A 19,372-nucleotide genomic window follows, 5' to 3' on the forward strand; every position below is an offset into this window, starting at 1 on the left:
AAGGCTGCGCAAGCCTTCAAACAAGCAAAGAGCGCGCTCGCCTGTAACGGTGCCAACGCATCACTTGCATCCAAGCCAAGCGCAAGTTTGTGGCTTCTGCTGCGCGAGCAGCGCGAGTTGGCTTTCAAGGGTAAACCGGTAAATTACGCCGGCTCAGTCGCGAGTTTGTGCTCTAATGGTGAAAAGTCAACGATCGGAAGTCTCGCGGTCTAGTGCAATCCGTCTAGCGGAGGGCGCGCACTCGTAAGCCGCTCGATGCCCGACCATGAGCATGTGCGTGTGCGTCTTTCGGTCGGCAGTTCAGCTCGAGAGGCTCAAGCGCACGCTGCTGACCTCGCCATGCGTGCGCCGTATGTACGCCAACGGCGGCGCGAGCTCTCGAGAGAAGAAGAACCGGACAGTGCTCATGTACGTGACTTCGATGACTGTGCTCGTCGGTGGGCTCAGCTACGCGGCCGTACCGCTGTACAGGATGTACTGTCAGGTGAGCGCACGTTGCAGGGCGTTATGCTCAGGAGTTTCAGATGCTCGCCGTAAATCGACCGACAAGTTTCCAATGTGTGGCACGGGAACGCATGTGTAACTGGAGAACAGCGTGCTTGATTGCACGGAAAAGTCAAGTAATGCACTAGGTACACTGCGCGTCCGGATTTCTTGTGAAGCAGATACAGAAAACAAGAAACGTCGCTCTCTGTCTCCTTCGTGGAAACTATTTTTCATTTGTACGACACCTGCGTCGCCACCATAGCGTTGCTGCAGACGGGACATACAAAACATATAAACAAACAAAAGTTACGTATTTTCAGAAACTACATAACTGCGCAAGTCATTTGTGGGTAAACCAATAGCAGATTTCAGAGGCAATGCAAAATCAAAGTGCACACGCTTAAAATTGAACTTCGCACGTTACATCAGGGAAGAAAAAGGTACCCCGTTGTCTATTCACCAGTCTAGAAGCCTACTAGCGTCCCTAATTGTTTGTATAAAAAACACAGTAAAGCTGAAGTTTCAAGCAAGTGACAAGGCATGAAGTGGTTGATTGGTACTGGAAGACATTAGATTTTATTCATCCCTGCTTCTTAATTGCAACACATACCATGCAGGAGTTTTACTCCTTCTTTCCACTTCTAATGTGTAGTGTGTCCCATCCCTAGTGTGCCCTTTACCACCAACATACTGACCAAGGGATAACAGTTATTGCTGATAAATTGAGTCACCTAATTTGGAACCTTTTCTGATTTGTCACTTCTAAGACAGGTGCCAGATAACGTACATGTGCTCAAGTGTTGATTCCATTTGTATACTGTAATCCAGCTTCCTTTTACCTCTCATGGGACGTCTTAAAACACATCACAGAAGAAGCTCGTTACCCGCCGTGGTTGCTCAGTGGCTATGGTGTTGGGCTGCTGAGCACGAGGTCGCGGGATCGAATCCCGGCCACGGCGGCCGCATTTCGATGGGGGCGAAATGCGAAAACACCCGTGTGCTTAGATTTAGGTGCACGTTAAAGAACCCCAGGTGGTCAAAATTTCCGGAGTCCTCCACTACGGCGTGCCTCATAATCAGAAAGTGGTTTTGGCACGTAAAACCCCAAATATTATTATTATGAGAAGAAGCTCGTTTTGTGTTGTTGGCACACAACACGCATGTCCTGCAAGAGTGGCTCGCCCTTCAAGCACACATATATGAGCGCGGTCTCTTGCCTGTTGCACGAACTCTCAGTGCAGTGGAATTGAACGTTGGGCGAGTTTGTATAACTGCATTTTGTAACAACAGCGATATGCAACAACATACAGAAGGCTTAGAAGGCAACGGAACGACGGCCAACTAGTAAATTTTATTCACACACAGCAAGTACACCCAACATCAAATCGAGATTCTTGCATAAGCAAGAGCACCTGTCGCCATTAAATACGTGCCACCCCCACCCCCCCTGCCTGCTTACTATGAGCAATCAAGGTATGGCGGTTCTTTTTGCGAAAGTAATATAAAAGCCTGGTTAACTCATAAGTCTTTGCGTGCAATGTGAGCTGCTGCAAGCATCACCCTTGTGTCCTCACTCCTGTGCTTAAACAGTATACAAGTGAACCCTCAGTGATTTGTTTCTCCAATGCAGTCAACGGGCCGGGGCGGCCAAGCATTTGCGATCGAAGCCGGTGAGAAAATTGAGAAGATGGACCCCGTGAGCCATCGCCAGATCAGGGTTATCTTTTCTGCCGACACTGGTTCTGGACTGCGCTGGAACTTCAAGCCACGGCAGTCTGACATTGTGGTGCGTAGCTCGAGCAGTGCCGCTGCATGCTTACAGACACGAGTGCTGTAACGTCACTGTGGTCGTGCTCACAATTGGAGCGAACACACCTCTCAGGTAATTTTTGCTGCATTTGCTGTCCAATCACCTTTGCTGATAAACAGTACAGCGTCAAAACTGTGCGGGCGACAGAAGTGCAGACGCCACAATTCACGACTCGCAGCTAAAGGTTTACGGCAGAAATGCTCAATAAAATATTCCTGCAGGACTCATCTCACAGAGTGTTGAGCTTATAATAGGATTAGAATTGAAGCAATGTAGCAGCACACTGTATTGCTACCGGCAAAATTTGCCATGGGTGAGGTGTGCCGGGATCCTCTCTTGTGCTTCTCTCTGTACAAGCTGTGTCATCTAGCGGTGCCGCCAGAAAGTCTGCATGTGGCCTATGTGTGAATAATTATTCAGACAAGACTGTTTGAATATGATGTGATAAGGGTTTGATTCCACTCAGCAGCAGAGAAATTTTGAAGGATTTCTTATTGAAGAGTGCCACACACCCTGCGACCCAGGTTAGTCTGATGGTTGGTTTCGAACACAGTTATATCAGCACAGCAGCCCAATGCTCCACCCATTGGACCATAGACTACCAGTTACCCAAGTTGGCGTAAAAGAGCATAGATGTAAGCAGACAGACACACTAGTAAAGAAAATGTCATTAGTGACCATAGAGACAACCAAGATACTCCCACGTGCAGGTTGCCCCCGGTGAAACCGTGCTTGCCTTTTACACCGCTCGCAATCCAGGCGAGAAGCCCGTGGATGGCATTGCCACGTACAACATCCTGCCCTTTGAGGCAGGAAAGTACTTTAACAAGATCCAGGTGAGAGACCATTCTATTCTGGGCCTGTGTGTTGTGTAAACAGGCTGACCACTGAAGTCTTTGGACTGCGCTTTTTGATTAGCAATAAAAATTTGCATAGTGCTGGAAAAATTTTGTTGCAAATGCAGGGAGTGAAGAGAAAGCTTTAGCGTGGGGACTCCTATCTGGTAAATACATGGGAATGAATGAATCGTTTTTCTTTGCAACCACTGCACCAAGTTTAATGCGATCTGTTGCTTTTAATAGAAAAATCTAAAAGCTAGTAATGGTACAAAGTGGATTTTTAGGGCATCAGTCTTTTAGGAAAGATCATGAACATTGCAAAATAAAAGAAAACTCAAATAAGTTAACAACCCTGTAACTTGGCAATGAAGAAGGATATCGCAATCCTATAACGGGCACCTGATAATATTGTCACGGTGCCATGAGAGGGACAAAGACGACGATCACCAACAAGACGTAAGAGACAACTTAGTGGGGCTAACCTAGCATTCGGCCATGCTGGTTGTACTGGCCATATCTTATGCAGAGTAAACACGGTCCCATATCACCTTATATCTCTGCCCGTTTCAATGTATATAAAGTGGACACAATGAATGTACTATACACAACTTTGAAATATATCATTATCTTGTGATTACAAATTTTGGAAAATCCTCACAAGCATTGCAACAATTTAATGTAAGCTGGATGCAGTTTACGGAACTGCTGTTTTGTCAGTGGTACAGAGTTACGCATATGTAAGCGTCATACTTCGTTTCCTTTTGTAACTTGCCTATTTATGGCACATTTTGTAAGAAATTCAAAGTCGTAAATTAAAATTCTGCTTTCAGGATTTGCTATAATGTAACTTTTTCTCTCAAATGCAGCAGATTTTATTTCAATCAGTCTAGCCCTGTAAAAGCGTTTCCACATTTTACATGTTTATTTGGGTGAGGGAATGGAAGTTGGCCCCAAGCTAAAGCTTCCACTTAAGTGCAATTTGGCCATGCCCAAGCTTCTTGTGCGTATGTAGTCAGCCACATATGAACAGACGTCCTAGTGTAGGACTTACCAAATGGGTGTGAGATGTCTTTAGCGGCTTTGACTGCACAGTTAACATACTCGTTGCCCATGGCTCAGAAAGTACTGGCTGAGCATAAACTACTTATACAGGCAAACAGATTATATTATAATATAAACCATCTGTCAGCCTCGGACAATCCGTCTCGTGCGGAACATTTCGCACCAGCCGCCGCAAATGTAGCGCAGCTGCCTCACTTATCGGGAGGTCACGGGAGGCTGCATGTAGGCGCATGGGAACGTTGTGCGGCGAAAAGATGGCGGCGACTGACTGACGCTGCTAGCGAGTCGACTGAAGGTGGCTTTGCGTTTCGGCTTGGGAAGCACGCACTGCGATCCGCTGATACTGAGCCAGCGCTTCGGCAACTGGAGAACACCACATGCTCTCACGCGGTCGCTGCCACGGAGGAGAAAAGTGGGGGGAAGGGGTACACGCAGTGGCGAACGGCAGCGGCTATGCGTTTCGGCTTGGGCAGCAGCACATCATCGAGATCAGCCACTACCGAGCCGGCGCTCTGATTGCCGCTGCACATGGGTGGCATTGGAGGAGGAGCGAAAAGAGCAAGGCTCGCGCCGTGCGCGAGAAATGACGCCAGCAGTGCACACAGGCCCCAGCTGCGGAGCTGGTTATGGCGAAGCACGACGGCGCGGCGAAATGCAGGAACATGCCCCAAAGAGCTTCACTCTAAAAAAAGGTTCATTATACCCATGGCAAAGAAATTCTAGCTTCATGAAAACGATGTTTTCAACACGTGGGCATCTATGAGAACTTCAAGGGGAATCACGATTGCTTTGTTATATCCATTAGTTTGTTATATCCAGTTTTGTTATAACGAGGTTTTACTGTACTGTCATTCATAGTAAGATCATCACGAGGGTTGGCAGGTATGTGAGATAGTTGTTTAAAGGCCAACTGCAAATAAATTTTGGGCTGCAAAAAAAAGAAAGGAAACTAGTTTCAGATTGTGTAGACAAAGAGCAGCCTCCATGCAAAGTTTTAAGTACATTTGAAATACGAGTGAATGCGTTACAAAAGGCTTGCAAAAGTAGATGCTTCTGACACCTAAACTTAAAAAAATAATTATAAGGCTGCAATTAGCACTCGCCGAAAGTGACACGTGACTAAGTATGCGTGTCTCCTCGACATGACCTCAGAGATTGGGCGCCACCCGGGGTACAATGAAATATGTTGCAGACGATCCACTTGGAATTCTGTAACATGCGCTGACCACGCAGTGCATGCTTGATCTGCCGGGGTGCTAATTAAAGGCTGCTAATAAGCAAATGATACATTTACTAGCCCTACGGCTTTACCAATATTGCTTCAATAGTATAGTAGACTTCCATTAATTTGACTTTGGTAAATTTTTGTGATTAATTAGATCTTGGTCGAAGGTCCCTGCCGGCGCCCATGCATTTCTATGTGCCCAAACTTTTTATTTCGAAATTGGCCTTCGGTAGATGACTCAAAGCTTAGCGCACACACTCCTGACCCCTGGGTGACCCCAACAGCGACCCCTTTAGTGGCAGAGTCTGTCTCGGCAGAGCTTAGGTGACAATGAATGCATTGCACACACGTCGTCTCCCATCGAAAACACCTATAATTCGATCAGTTTCGTCGGTCCTGTCAGGGTTGAATTAATGGAAGTTGACTGTATATGGATACTATTTATTTATAACTAATTGAGGCAAAGGGAAATTTCCTTGCAAGTGACCTTAGTGTGTATGCCGCACCTATTTGGTAGTAGTGAATAACAGTGGTCAAAAAAGCACGACACGAGATGAAAGTGGAAAATGAAATGGAATGTTTCATCATATGGCCCTTAGTGTTGTCAAACCTATCTAAAATGTTAAAATGAGTTCTGTGAACATATTACATGTGTAAAAAATAATTATGCTAGTTTTCTTAGGTAGTCAACAATAAACCATGTATAAAACTGCATGCATTGAAGATTTCTGTTGCTTTATTTCCACATAAAAATTTATTTGTTTGTTATTCCTTGAAATAACATGGCTCTGAGGAATTTAAATTCACAATAAAAAAATTTTATCCTGTGGGGACACATTACCTGAAACAAGGTAACCCTCAATGTGTGTTAGCAGCTATCTTTATGAGTATAGTAGGTTATGTAATGTGCAATAAGTGAAGCAGGTCCAGTCTGGAATAGTGCTTTAAAGGGCCCCTGAAATAGTTCGGACAAATTTTGTAGGTGCATAGGGTACAGCTAATCATTCGAACTGCAATTTGTGTGAAACGTCTTATATTAAGAGAGCTACGGACGATTACAAGTTACCCTCCTCCATAGCCATGCATTTTCTCCTCAAATCGTTCGCCTAGTCATCGGGGCTAAGCTCTGCCTTCACTGGCTCTGCGTCATGATGGCACGTCGTGTTGTCGACTTCCGGTTCTCTAGGAGCGCGCGTGCGAAGCCTCTCCAGCCTCTCCGCCAGCTGCTTGGCAGTCGACCCCAAGCGAGAGCTATCGAAGCAGCGTGCGTTGCGAGCATTCTGTCGCAGCGCCGGGCATATCTGGTATTCCAGTAACCACCGGCGAGCTGGGCGTTTCGACGGGTGGGTGGAGACAAACTCAAGCTGATGAAGGAGCATAGACATACGTGAGCAGCCTGATCAGTCTGCATGGTCCAGCCACCTGTTGGTGCAGAGCTTCACGAGCCAAACAGAGAGCTAATATATTGCTCTAATCAAGTGTAAAACATTTTAAACATTTACAAAAACAATGTGTTAATGATAAGGCGGTGACACATAGTAAGGCGGCGACACAAGATTATGCCAACGCCATCTCGGCAGCAGCTTGTATCACCATATGAAAGCCAACTTTGCATTTTTGTCTTAAAAATGAGGCAATTGACTACACCAAGTGTTACATTGAATGACATAGACTCCTAAGTGTGATATTTCTGCAAAAGTTGAGAGCAGTAAGAGTGCAGTGGTTAGTGCGAAATCTTTTGTGGAAAGCTTAAGTGAAATATACACGTCCCTCTTTAGTATAGCTGTACTTATGCCCTCCCCTTTTTTTTCTCAATTTATGCCAAGCAATGAATGTTAATGAATATTAACTTATAACCAGACTTCAGAGGCCTATCCATGCTGTGATTATGACGGTACTACCGTAAGCATTTGTGTAATTCTCTTTGCATTGATCTGCCAGGGAAAGGTGCAAAATTTTTCCTGGTTTGCACTCAGTACAGCAGCTGGCACAAAACAATTTTCGGTGGTCATTTGTGTGAGTGCTGATCACACTTCAGAGTTAAACTCGTTGTAACGAAGTTGGTAAAATTGGCAATTTGCTTGATTATATCGATGTTTCATTATACAGTGGAACCTTGGTTATATGACTTTCTCGGGATCGCAAGAAAGCGTCGTAAAATCCGACCATAAATTATGCCTATAAAAATACTACTTATTTCGCACGACGGATTTACGAGAATCTTCAATGTAAACTACTAACATACTCTGCAGGGCTTGGAAACCCAAATTACCAAAAAAGTAAATGCGATAAGAATTAATGCTGCAGTACAGGTACCAATCATGCTTTATTCAAACGAACCTTTACGGCGTTCCACTGCCCACTGCCGCGATTCCCGCCAGCCAGCGTGAACTTTTAAAAAAGTCTGTAAGTTTCTTTTGGACCTTGTTTGATCTGTGAACCAAGAGCTTTTGCTCGAGTTGCGCAGTGTCCAAAATAAGGTCCTATGCGGCGGCGCGTGAACAGATAAAGTTCCGGATGCCGTCTATATGCCGTAGCACCTCGGCGAACATGGTAGGCACAGCCACGGCATCTGTGGCTTCGTGGTTGTCCTCGTACGATGGCGCAGCTGTGTCGGCACTAGGCAAAGCCTCCTCGATGGCGTCATCCAGTAGTCGCGTTTACATGAATGCGACAGAATGTGCCAGTAGCGCATCACCTTCCCTAGCACATCCTGAGTAATGCGATGCGCCAGCATTTACATGTAGCACATTACCCTTGGTGCGATGGTGGTGCGCGTGGTGGTGCGCGTGGTGTTGCACATCGAAAGGCAGAGCAGCGCATCAGACGCTTCCGGTGCCACGCCGCAGCTCGGCGAGCGTCTGACGTAGAAGGTAAAGCAACGCTTTCAGACGCGTTTGGCACCATGCCACGCTGCGCAGATCAGCAGCACATTCAATTTCCCAGAATTCCTAATGCGCTGCGATCGCGTTTACATGCATTGCGAAAATCTACTTACTCGTCTCAATCCACTTCGGTCTGGTGCATTAATGTGACATGATTTCTTAGTGCAATTGGCCCGTTTACATGGATGCGATGCGCTAGAAAGTTGTAGTGATGCGATGCGATGCGCCAGTTGTCGCATTCATGTAAACGCGGCTAGTGACAGCTCGCCGCAGATCGCAACATTGTCATCAGCCTCCACATACTCGGCGAAGGTCGTGGCGAGGTTTAAACCCTCGAAATCGTCGTCAGCGACGCCTGCATCGGCCTCGAGCGGCATCGAGGATGTTGCGTCTCCAGCAGAGGAGGCAGTCTCTCACTTAAAGCCACAGTGCTTGAACGAGTTAGCGATTGTGCTTCGCGACACTGCGTTCCACGAACTGGCAATAAAATGCATGGCGTCGAGCACAGTGATATTTTTTTCCGACTTGCTGCGCTCCATAGCCGCCAGCCAACGCTGCACTCACCGCTTCCAGCACCCTTGCTTGACGCACTTAATGATGCCGGGATCCAATGGCTGCAGCTGGCTTGTGCAGTTGGGCGGAAAAAAAAACAACCTTTATGTTCCTCAGGCTGGACGTATCGGGTGGGTGGCACGGTGCGTTGTCCATGAAAAGCAATGTTTTTCTCGCCTTAGCACCCATTTTGTTATCCAGCTGCTGCAAAAAATTGCTGAAGAGCAAAGAGAAGACGTCATCCAGGCCTTTTTGTTGAAGTTGTAGCTGCATGGCAGCGTCTTCAAGTTCTTAAAGCACCATGGCTTTACATACTTCCCAACAACGAGCGGGCAGCCTCTCGGAACTGTCCTCGTTAGCACAGAATAGTGCCGTCACATGCTCTTTACTACGCTTGCCACCATGACAGCTGTCACCCTTAAATGCAAGGGTTTGCTCGGGCTGCATATGGTAAAAAATACCGCTCTCATCAGCGTTGAAAATGTCGCAGGGCTTGTATGCAGTAATCATCTCTGGCAGCGACTCCATCCGCTCGTTCACTGTCGAAACGTCCACGGAAGTGCTCTCTCCGCAGGAGCGGCTGTACACAATCCTGTTTCGTTTTTTAAAGCGATGCAGCCACCCGTTCGATGCCTGAAAGTCGTTGATGCCCAGACGCAATGCCACAAGGTCCACCTTTTCTTTTAGAATGGTGCCACCAACATTGATCACAGAGCTCCGTGCTCGATGCAGCCTCTTGACGAGAGCTTTTTCTAACTTTTCATGCTGCCTTTCTTTTGCCGCTTTCTGCTTGAGCCCGAACTTGTTGGCATTCTGCAATATCACCTTTTTGTTTGCAAGGATCGTCTTAAGCGAATATTCAGGTATCTTAAGGTCCCGGGCAATGCTGGCTTTCGTGGCTTTATGCCACTTTTCCGCTTCCTTCATAACATTCAGCTTATCGCTGAGCGACAGAACAGTCCGCTTTCGGGACATCATGCATCACATTGCTCCACACAATTCAAAACCTCCGCTGAACGCTGGTCGCTAGGACTACGACGAAGAACACGTGCGATAAACCTAGGCCTCTCCGCACTACCTTGTCGGCCATCTGCTGCTGGGAAACTTGAAGGAAAGAAACGCTTCCCCAATGCGACGAGAGGTGCTGCCACGGAGAAGAGAGGGAGAAAGTGATTGTGGAGAAGAAAAGGCGCTGTTTCAGCACAGAGGGCGTCACGGACGGCTGCTCAAAAGGGGGAGAGAGAAACGAACGATGAGATGAGGCCAGGAAGAAAGCTACGCCGGAGCGAACCGGTCGAGCAGTGTCAAGCATTCCACACGCAGAGAGACGGAGCGAGGAAAGAGACCCGCTGCGCTTTTCTTTTGTCCGCCGTTCCGTCCCTCGCTTCGCGAGGGTCATTGTATAACGCGTGTCAGGCGTAAAATTTCGTCAGATAACCGGGGTTTTTAATGCATTGCTTCAATGGGGACTTCGTCAGGACTGCGCTAATCCGCCGTAAAACCCGGGTCGTCGCGAAACAGGGGGACGTATAACCGGGGTTCCACTGTATTTAAATTCAATCTTTAAGCAAATAGGTACGGTTGTCGATATATTTCCATATACAGAAGCTGCTGCAAAATTTTCTGAATTATTGGGTAGTCGGAAGAAGCAAATTTGAATGAGAAAACAGATCATTTTGTTGAATTTGAGGGTTGGTGACAAAAATAGGGTTTCATGCGTACCGACGATATCTTCACATTGATGGTACGAAGCGAAGCCAGCCACGCTTTCGTGACCACTCTGCCCCCATGGCTGATAGTGTCGCCTGCAGTGGGACAGTGCTGTCACGGTAAGCGCCGGCAGCGGGAACGAATGCCTCATCTGCCTGTCGCTTCAATTGGTCTCCGAAACTCAAGACTAGCAACTCGGGAAGGCAGCGCGCAATGCCATACTACCTCAGCTTGCCCAGTCTTTGCATACTCGCCAGATTACCTCTAAAAGAGGGTATGCTGCTGAATCCGCGTTTGCGCTCAGCCATGCTGACAACCATACGCTGCTGCAGCTGCACTAGAAAAGGATACATGCCGACCTGCCCCCTCGCTCCCACTCGTACCCAAAGCACACAGGACTTCAGACGCTAGAGGAATATCGCACTTGGACATTATACGGAGCATGACACTGCTACGCTTCCGCAGTCACTCTCGGTCGTGCAGCACATGATTTGAGAGGTGCGTTTGCAAGCAGCCGCATGTAATACAACCACTATTTGACCACTATTTGCATTCGAGGAAGTTTCCATTTATTGTCTTGGTATTCCTTCGCAGCAGCAGTGCAATTTTGTTATATTTAATTCGTTTATATATATATATATATATATATATATATATATATATATAAACACACTTTTTATATTGGGGTTCAAAATACATGGCGTCCTATGGACAAGAAGTTGTAAAAAGTTATATACTTCATTATATCAAGAATTTCGTCCTATTGATGTTCAACTGTACTTCTTTCTTGTTTGTGTTTGTTTGCAGTGTTTCTGTTTTGAAGAGCAGCGCCTGAACCCTAATGAACAGGTGAGCACTACCTTGCCCATCATGCTGTCATTTAAATATGTTTGAGAGACATCTAGTGTGGCACAGCAAGTACATGGACGCTGAGGCAGAACAGGAAATGCACGCAGCGCTAACTTTAAGCAACAACTTATTTCCTGGAAGGAACGACACGCCATTCAATACGGTTTTGCCCGGGTTACTCCAGGGAACTTGCTCTTCTTGCGTTAACTGATCAATAAAGCTTGCTATCGATGAAGGCAATTATGCAGTTTCAGTATCTGTAGATTTAAGCAAAGCATTCGAGAAAATAAATCATCACATCTTGTTTCATAAGCTTGAGTCATTAGGAATTACTGGCCCAGCACTTTCGTTACTACAAAATTACTTGACAGACAAAATGCAGGTACTGTAGTAACTGTTTCAGTCATTAATTCTAAAACCATGTTCACTAATACTGCCGTGCCCCAGGGTTCTATATTGGGTCCGCTTTTATTTTTATTATATGTTAACGACGTGTTCTTCGAAATGTGTACTTTATGCAGATGGTACTAGTGGTCAATAACTCCGATAAATGCCTTACACCTTCAGTGTCTAATCTTAATGCTGATTTACACAGTCTGCTGGAGTGATGCCACACTAACCAGCTACAAATAAACCTGTCGAAAACAAAGTTCGTTCTATTCACTTCTCAGTGACGAACACTTCAATTCATTCCTCCTATTTTTCTTGGTGCCAGTCCTATCCCTGCAAGTTTTTCCTGTAGTTATCTTGGTACAGAAGTAGACAGAAATCTTAAATTTATTGAACAAATAACCAAAGTAAAACAGAAGATTACCTATGAAATCAGGGTACTTCTAATGGCACGAAACATATTTAATCATCAAATATTACTATCCTTATACTTTTCATTTATTCATTCCCACATTAACTGCTGCGTTACTTGTAACCCATTTAAGCTCATTGGAAATCCTCAGAATCAGGCTACAGTCGAACCCACTTATAACAATATTCAAATGCCACAAAAATTCCATTGTTATAACTGATAATTGTTAAAACCGGGTTGCATGAAAAAATCTAAATAGTGGGATGGCAGAGCTGATCTTAGCAAACTATAATGGCGGGGAGGCCACTGCCTCTCCCCACCACCTTCCTCCATCTGGCTGCCGATTGCGCTCGCTCACTTAACTGCTTCCTGATCGCATGTAACAAGCCGCGGCTGTCGGCGTTAAAGAATGGCACTGCTATAACTGCAAAGAGGGGTCACAGGTGGCAAGCGATATGCGAGCACCGCCGAGGCAGCGCTTTGGTGGGCCCAAAAGGGGCCTGTCAGCTTGAGAAATCCAGAAGAAACGCTGAGGCGAGATTGCCACAAGCGCCTCGCCACGTACGTCACACTGCATTGTACGAGAAAACCCTATGTCCGTCAGCCTTTCCAACATCCTTCTCCAAGGTATCCAGGTACTCCACGTAGTGCAGTGGAAGGTTCCTCACGAAAACAGAGCGCCAGAGGGGGTTTGAATCACCTGCCGGGCCTCCTGTGAGGACAAGTGTTGAGGCAGCCTGCCCTACCGCGTCGTCGCTGTTGTCGTCGCCGTCGCTATCCAGTGCACGCACGTTCGTGACGATCGCCTCATTGGTTAGAAGCACTTAGTACTTAGTTTCCAAATCTATGGCCGTGTGCTTTCTTTTCATCGGCAACGTCATGCATTGCCGATTATCAGCGGGCGGATAAATCGTCTTCTTTTTCGGCGGCGAGTGTAAAGAGGCTGAGAAGCCACGTGGCCAGGAACGACTTCGACGCAAAACACAAATACGGGGCTGTTTGCAGAACTGTGCTGAATGAGGAGCCAGCGAGCAAGATGCAAGCAGCACAGTTGGCGCAGTCCATCTGGTTTCGGAGGGTAGCACGGCATAGAGATATGGGCGCAGCCCATTCGTGTTCGGAGGGTTGAGAGGGCAACGAGAGAGAGGCACGTGGAGAAGTCTGCAAAATGAGCGCGCAGCAGCCGTTCGAGCAGCAGGCCATCATGCAGCAACTCGAATTTCTCATTTCCTTTTTTTCTTTTCAAGGATTTTATATTTCACTACCCTTCAGCTCGGGCACTGAGCATCCAGACTTCATTGTTATAACCGATAAAGTAGCATTGAGGTATGGTAGTAAACAGGTTATTTCACCATGCAAAACATACAAAATTTGACGGTGCAGTAGCTTCTCATTGTTATAACTGATATATTGTTAAAACCGGTATCATTATAACTGGGTTTGACTGTATTAGAATAATTACATTTAGCCCATACAACCACAATGCCTCATATCTTTTATGAACTAATCACATTCTTTCAATCACACAACTCGTTAAATATAACCTTAGTACCTTTTTGTTCCATCAAATCAATTACGATGTGATAGGTTGATACCACACTCTTCTCTAATAAATACTAATATTACCAGCTTTGCAATACACAGGAACCTTAGTTTACCCAAAATACATACTAAGTATGGCAAGCAGAGCATCCATTCTTCATCTGTTGCATTCTGGAACACACTACCATCAGATATAAATTCACTTATAATTCACAAACTCAAGAAACAATGAAAATACATTCTGTCTAATACTGATGCCTAGTTCATACTCACAACCACTCTTTCAGGATGCCTTCATTTCATTTTCATTGTCATACCATTAGGTTGCTGTTTGATGTCCTCGCCATGCTTATATGTTCAAGTTCGCAAATTATGCTGTGTACATCATGTCATTTATGCTGTTAATTTATTAGTAGTCAGTGATATTATGCAACAGTGTTTTTTGATATGACTTATTGATGCACATTTAGTTCTTCAGTTATGCTATTCATACTAAAACCTATGATTCTTCCTAGTTAACGATTTGTTGAAACTGTTGTAATCTGTGTTATATTATGTTTAGTTTGTAAAGGAGGTCCCACTGCAGTCTTTGAGTTCGGGACCTCCTTCTGTATATTAACATCTCGTAATCTTTCTAATCATCACACTAAAACCGATTCTGATGTCCCCAATACTTTTGTGCTCTCCGACTCCAGTGGCTGTGGCGTTGCGTTGCTGAGCCCAAAGTCACAGATTCAATCCTGGCCGCGGTTGCCACATGGGGCAGAATGCAAAAACACCCATGTACTTAAATATGGGTGCATGCTAAAAATAAAGCCCAGGTGGTCAAAAATTATACAAAGTCCCCCACTGTGGCGTGCCTCATCAGATAGTAGTCTTGGCACATCTAATCCCCTGAATATAAATTTTTTTGTGTGTGCTCTGTGATGTAAAGTGCAGGATGTATAAATGTTGTTCTTCCCCTCAAATCACTACTGGAAGTTATCAATGCATGCACATCCTGTTCTTCCTCCGCATCCTTGTACTAGTTGCACTACCCTGTGAACACCTTCGCCTTAATTCAAAATTTCAGCTAGCATCTTTTTTCCCTCCGCTTCTGCCCTTTTCACTGCAGCCTCGTTTACTAAGACAAGTGTGTTACGTGCGCCGAACCGCAGGTGGACATGCCGGTGTTCTTCTACATCGACCCAGAGTTTGCGGCCGACCCGATTCTAGAGACCTGTAACGACATCACACTCTCGTATACCTTCTTCGAGGCCAAGCCGGGCATACAGCTGCCACTGCCCACCATCCGGTGAACGCACCGATCTGACCCGGCGTCTAGTCTCCTCTCTTCTGCAACGTGTCGCAGGAAGCGTGCAATTCACGCTGCTTAGAGTGAAAAATGAATTGTGTGTTGTGACAAGCGTTTGGCAGCATTTGAATGATGGCCATGACAACACCCGCTCAATGATCATTGGCCTTAGAGGTTGCGGGTTTGTTTGAGCCGCTGCAGCTTAATTCTAATGTGGATGGAATGCAGAAACGTTCACATATCGAGTGTTGGGGGCTTGTTATAGAACTTCAGGTGGATAATTTTTTAATCCAGAACCCTCTAGTATGACTTCACTCCCAGCCCTTGCTTTACTTTAGAATGTTACCTGCACAAGAAATTAATAAATCACTGTCCGTGGCAGAATTGTATATTGGCTGAGCTCATTAGAGCATTGAGAGCCAGAAAATCAGTCTGTGTTGCCAGGAGTTTGCCACAACTGGCATCTTCGATTTCTGGCATTGAAACAAGTACAGCTGCACTTCAGTAGAGTTTATTTTAATAAAGCGAAGCATGCCTTTCTTCTTACCAAGCACTTTGTGTGGTGATAGATAGGTAGTCAGGTTCCTGTCTTTCTCGTTCTCACGGCCTCCTCAACAAAACAAAAAAAATTGCCGTGGTTGAACTTGTTTAAAGCAAGTTTGCTGAGCGATATCATGATTTTGCTTGCTTTGGGAGAGGACACGGATGCTGCTCAGTGCCGTCAGCCACTGCTGCATCTACATTTGCACCACAGAACAACACACGGACGCTGCTCGGTATGGCAACGGCAGCGAGCGAAATTATTTTCATGCTGCATCTCGTTTCAACAGGAACTGGGCATCAAAAGCACAGTGCATACGAAGACACCAGCATTTGCCGCACTTTGTGCACATCGCAGATAGCTTTCAAGATATGGGCACCCACGGGGCGTACACAGCAGCCACCGGTAGTGGCAGCCAAGTCCCACTTTGACCTTGGCTGAGCTTGAAGGTCAGATTTAAGGAACCAGGCATTTTGTGGGTTTGTACCTCGAGTAGCTATTGCTCTAAAAATTATGTCTAAGTGGGGTTTGAAACAGGGTAGCGTATGCAAATAGTGACCTTTGAGACCGAATCGAATATAAATTGAATATTGCCAGAAATGAATCATATAGTTTTTGAATATTTTTCTACTACTGAATAGCCATTATCGCAGTAACTACAAAATGTTGTTTACGTCCTACAATTCTTAAAGTTGGCAATTTTCTGTCATAGGGGGAGAGGGTGGGGCATAGTACGTTATGAAGCTTTTGTTTATAAAAAATTGTGCAGAAATTCTGAAAATTCTGTACAAATCCATAAGCATTCTTTAGCTTGGCTGTTACATTTTCGTTTTGTTTCCCAAAGGCCCACCCCCACATTTCAAGTTGGCCCACCCCCAAATTTAAGTTGGCCTATCCCCAAGATTCAAGTTGGCCCACCTCCAAATTTCAGTTGGCTAGCCTCCAAATTTTCAAGTTGGGCCACTTTCTTACCTGTTGCGCTGTCTGGCAATGCTTTATTAAATCGAAAATGATGCTGGATAGCTAGCTACCTGCAAGATGCTTCACTTACCATTGATTTGAAGAGTGCATAGGACTTGCATAATTTTTTTAATATAGTGCACACCTTCTGAATAATAAGGCTGTCTAGCAGCATGGGTGAAGCCAAGATATAGTGTGAACTGGTCCTGGAGATGGTGGAAACTGAGGTGGCCTAGGGCAGCCAAGGTAGGCGAATGCAGACGGGAGCTCCAACGCCAACACAATGATGCCATCGTGTGTACTGAGTGCAGAGACAGGCACAGAAGAGGTGTCAAGCTGGGCAGGAACGTATTTGATGTGCCGCGAAGTGGGGCTTAGAATATGAGCTCAAGCTGGCTTGTGAACGGGAAGTGAACGGGAAGCCTTTAGTTGCAGTAGTACGCACTAGGGAGGGCGGTAAACCTTTTGCCCAGAAATGCGAAGGTAGGTGGTGTTGATGTGCAGTGTTGACACAGACACATTTTCTTGGCGAAAACACGTCGACCTTCGTCCTGCGCTCTATAGCTTCAAACTGTTGGCAAAAAAGAACTGCATTCCTTGCAACACCCAAGAAAGCATTGTTTAAATTGCCACAGCTCATGGGATCTACAATTTTTTATTATTATGCGAAGGCAGATACAGTCAATTCCCATTAATTAGACATCAGTTCATTTAACTTTTTGTTCATTGAATGCATAATTCGAAAGTCCTAGCCACAAACCATATACAGTTGAACCCCATTATAACGAAGTTGTATCTGACACAAAAATACCTTCGTTATACCCAATATTCGTTATAGGCTTACATTTGCTAACACTGATATTTGTGATAAAGTTTTTACATTCATTTCGTTATATACGCTTTGGTTATATCAAGGTTCGACTGTATTGCTATGGATGCTGTGTAAAGAAAGCTCAGTTCAGTTCACATGCAAAAGCATGTCACTTCATGTTAATTTGATCCCTACTGGCATTTCTTCATGCATGCACTGGTTACTAAAAGCTTGAAAACACAAGAAATTCATCTGACATCGCTGCTGCTTCCCAAGGCGTGAAGTTTATTTATTTTTAGTTTTCAGTTACTCACAGTCCTTCCGCCTGTAAGGCCATTCGTTGCCGCTTGTTTTGTGTTGTGACGTGCCCCCGTATTCATCAGTCTGCTCCATTCATTCAGCGTGGGGTCACCTGGCAATTACATAGTGCTGTCCATCGCAGTCAAGAAATTTTTCAGTATCTCTTTCTCGATCTTGAAAAATATTTGATTTTGTGTATTTTGTTCCTGTTTCCTAATTTGACCTAAATCTTGCGGTGGCGCAAGGGTCGAATCAAAGGGCGTCGACTATACGGAGAAAAAAAAAAGAAAGCTTGTGAACCTAGAGGCTTAATGTGTGAACACATTCGTTTGAAGATGCCAGGATTTGCCTCCATGATTTTTATAAACCGTGTGGCATCCGATCCCTGAGGTCATGTCGAGGAGCCGTGCTTTCAGAGTCGTACGTCAATTCAGGGGAGACGTAGTGGCAGCATTTCTTCTTTCCTTTTTTTTGAGTTCCGTTGCAGAAAACATCTATTTTTGCGAGCCTTTCGAGATGCATCCGCTCGTATTTCAAATGAGAAACTTCCCACGGAGGCTGCTCTATATGTACGCTGTCTGAAACTAGGCTCCTTACACGGCCCAAAATTTTGTTGCAGTTGATCTTGAAGCGCGTGTGCAGAATCTACAGAATGTTTCGAGATACAGGTAAGTTGTTTCCGAGATAGTGGTGTCTGATTGGTAGGCTAAGTCACCCACTCCTCCATGCACTGAAGGCTTTGGCTTGGGAACATTCATTTGCAGATGTTCCTGTGAGGTGAGTACTGGGCACACTAAAGAAAAAAAAATACACATGCGACTGATGACGATTGTGTGACAGAATTTCAGCCAGAAGGATTGCATGATTTTATAAAAAATTTAATGCAGTATGGCGATGCTCGAAGGAACTTTCAAAACCAATTGCGTAGTAAGAAGTGAGAGTAGTGGAAACCAGCTCATCTAGCAGTGCATGCTCAAAAGCAAGTTGTCTAGGAACAGCAGTCCATGGTAGGCGGGGCAAATGAACTCGTACCTGCACAGTGGTTGTGCTCTAATCCAGTTTCTCAAAGTGTGTCCTGCGAGCGGCCAAAGTGAATGCTGCACCCAACTTCAGTGATGGCTTTTTCACTGTGGGTGACCAGAAAGTGCAGAAGGTAAAAAGGTGGGTGTTCCTGGACTGCTTCCTGGCCAATATTTGGCAATATTACTGGTAATGGCAACTACTTCATGGGGGGATGGAGGTTGGAGAAGCTCGCCGGGCCCTTCTCCCCACTGGGAAAATGAGAACTCAACGCCTATGGACTAAACTGCAATTTAAAGGAGCCGAACACTGAACTTGGCAAACTTGAAGTACATTGATGAAGGCACAGTAATGCCAAAATGAGGAAATGCTTGCATAACAGTGATACAACAGTGCTGGGGTCCTGACATGAAAATTCAATAATGGAACTTTGACATTGATTTCATATTGCACTCAATGGCTAATGAAATTAAATGTACATAAATTGACGTAATGAGAGTATGCTGTAGAAGTAATGCTGCTGCCCCTTACCTGTACTTGCTAATAATGCTATCTTAGAGGCTGTTAGCTTATATAAATACCTTGGCATTCATATAGCTAACACCTTTACATGGCAAACTTGCATGGACTTTGTGGCTAACAATGCTAATTGCAGGTTAGGTTTTCTCCATCTAAACTTTTCCT

General features: G+C 45.3%; 1 protein-coding gene across 1 annotated transcript; it reads left to right on the forward strand.

Moving 5' to 3' along the window:
- The first annotated feature begins 73 nt into the window (after nt 1-73).
- Nucleotides 74-15,595, forward strand: Cox11 (Cytochrome c oxidase copper chaperone COX11). The gene is made up of 5 exons (XM_075702908.1): nt 74-484; nt 2,117-2,272; nt 3,007-3,132; nt 11,377-11,418; nt 14,920-15,595. Exons 1-5 carry the CDS (start codon nt 266-268, stop codon nt 15,058-15,060), a joined length of 684 nt encoding a protein of 227 aa, XP_075559023.1. The 5' UTR covers nt 74-265; the 3' UTR covers nt 15,061-15,595.
- The last annotated feature ends 3,777 nt before the right edge of the window (nt 15,596-19,372 follow it).

This window comes from Dermacentor variabilis, chromosome 8 (assembly GCF_050947875.1).
Source record: "Dermacentor variabilis isolate Ectoservices chromosome 8, ASM5094787v1, whole genome shotgun sequence".
Lineage (NCBI taxonomy): Eukaryota > Metazoa > Arthropoda > Arachnida > Ixodida > Ixodidae > Dermacentor > Dermacentor variabilis.

Excerpts from the sequence above, each read along its gene's own strand:
- Cox11 (XM_075702908.1), top strand. The coding sequence starts at position 266 with ATGAGCATGTGCGTGTGCGTCTTTCGGTCGGCAGTTCAGCTCGAGAGG. Across the intron at positions 3,133-11,376 it reads AGTACTTTAACAAGATCCAG|TGTTTCTGTTTTGAAGAGCA; the intron begins GTGAGAGACCAT and ends GTTTGTTTGCAG. Across the intron at positions 11,419-14,919 it reads GCCTGAACCCTAATGAACAG|GTGGACATGCCGGTGTTCTT; the intron begins GTGAGCACTACC and ends GCCGAACCGCAG.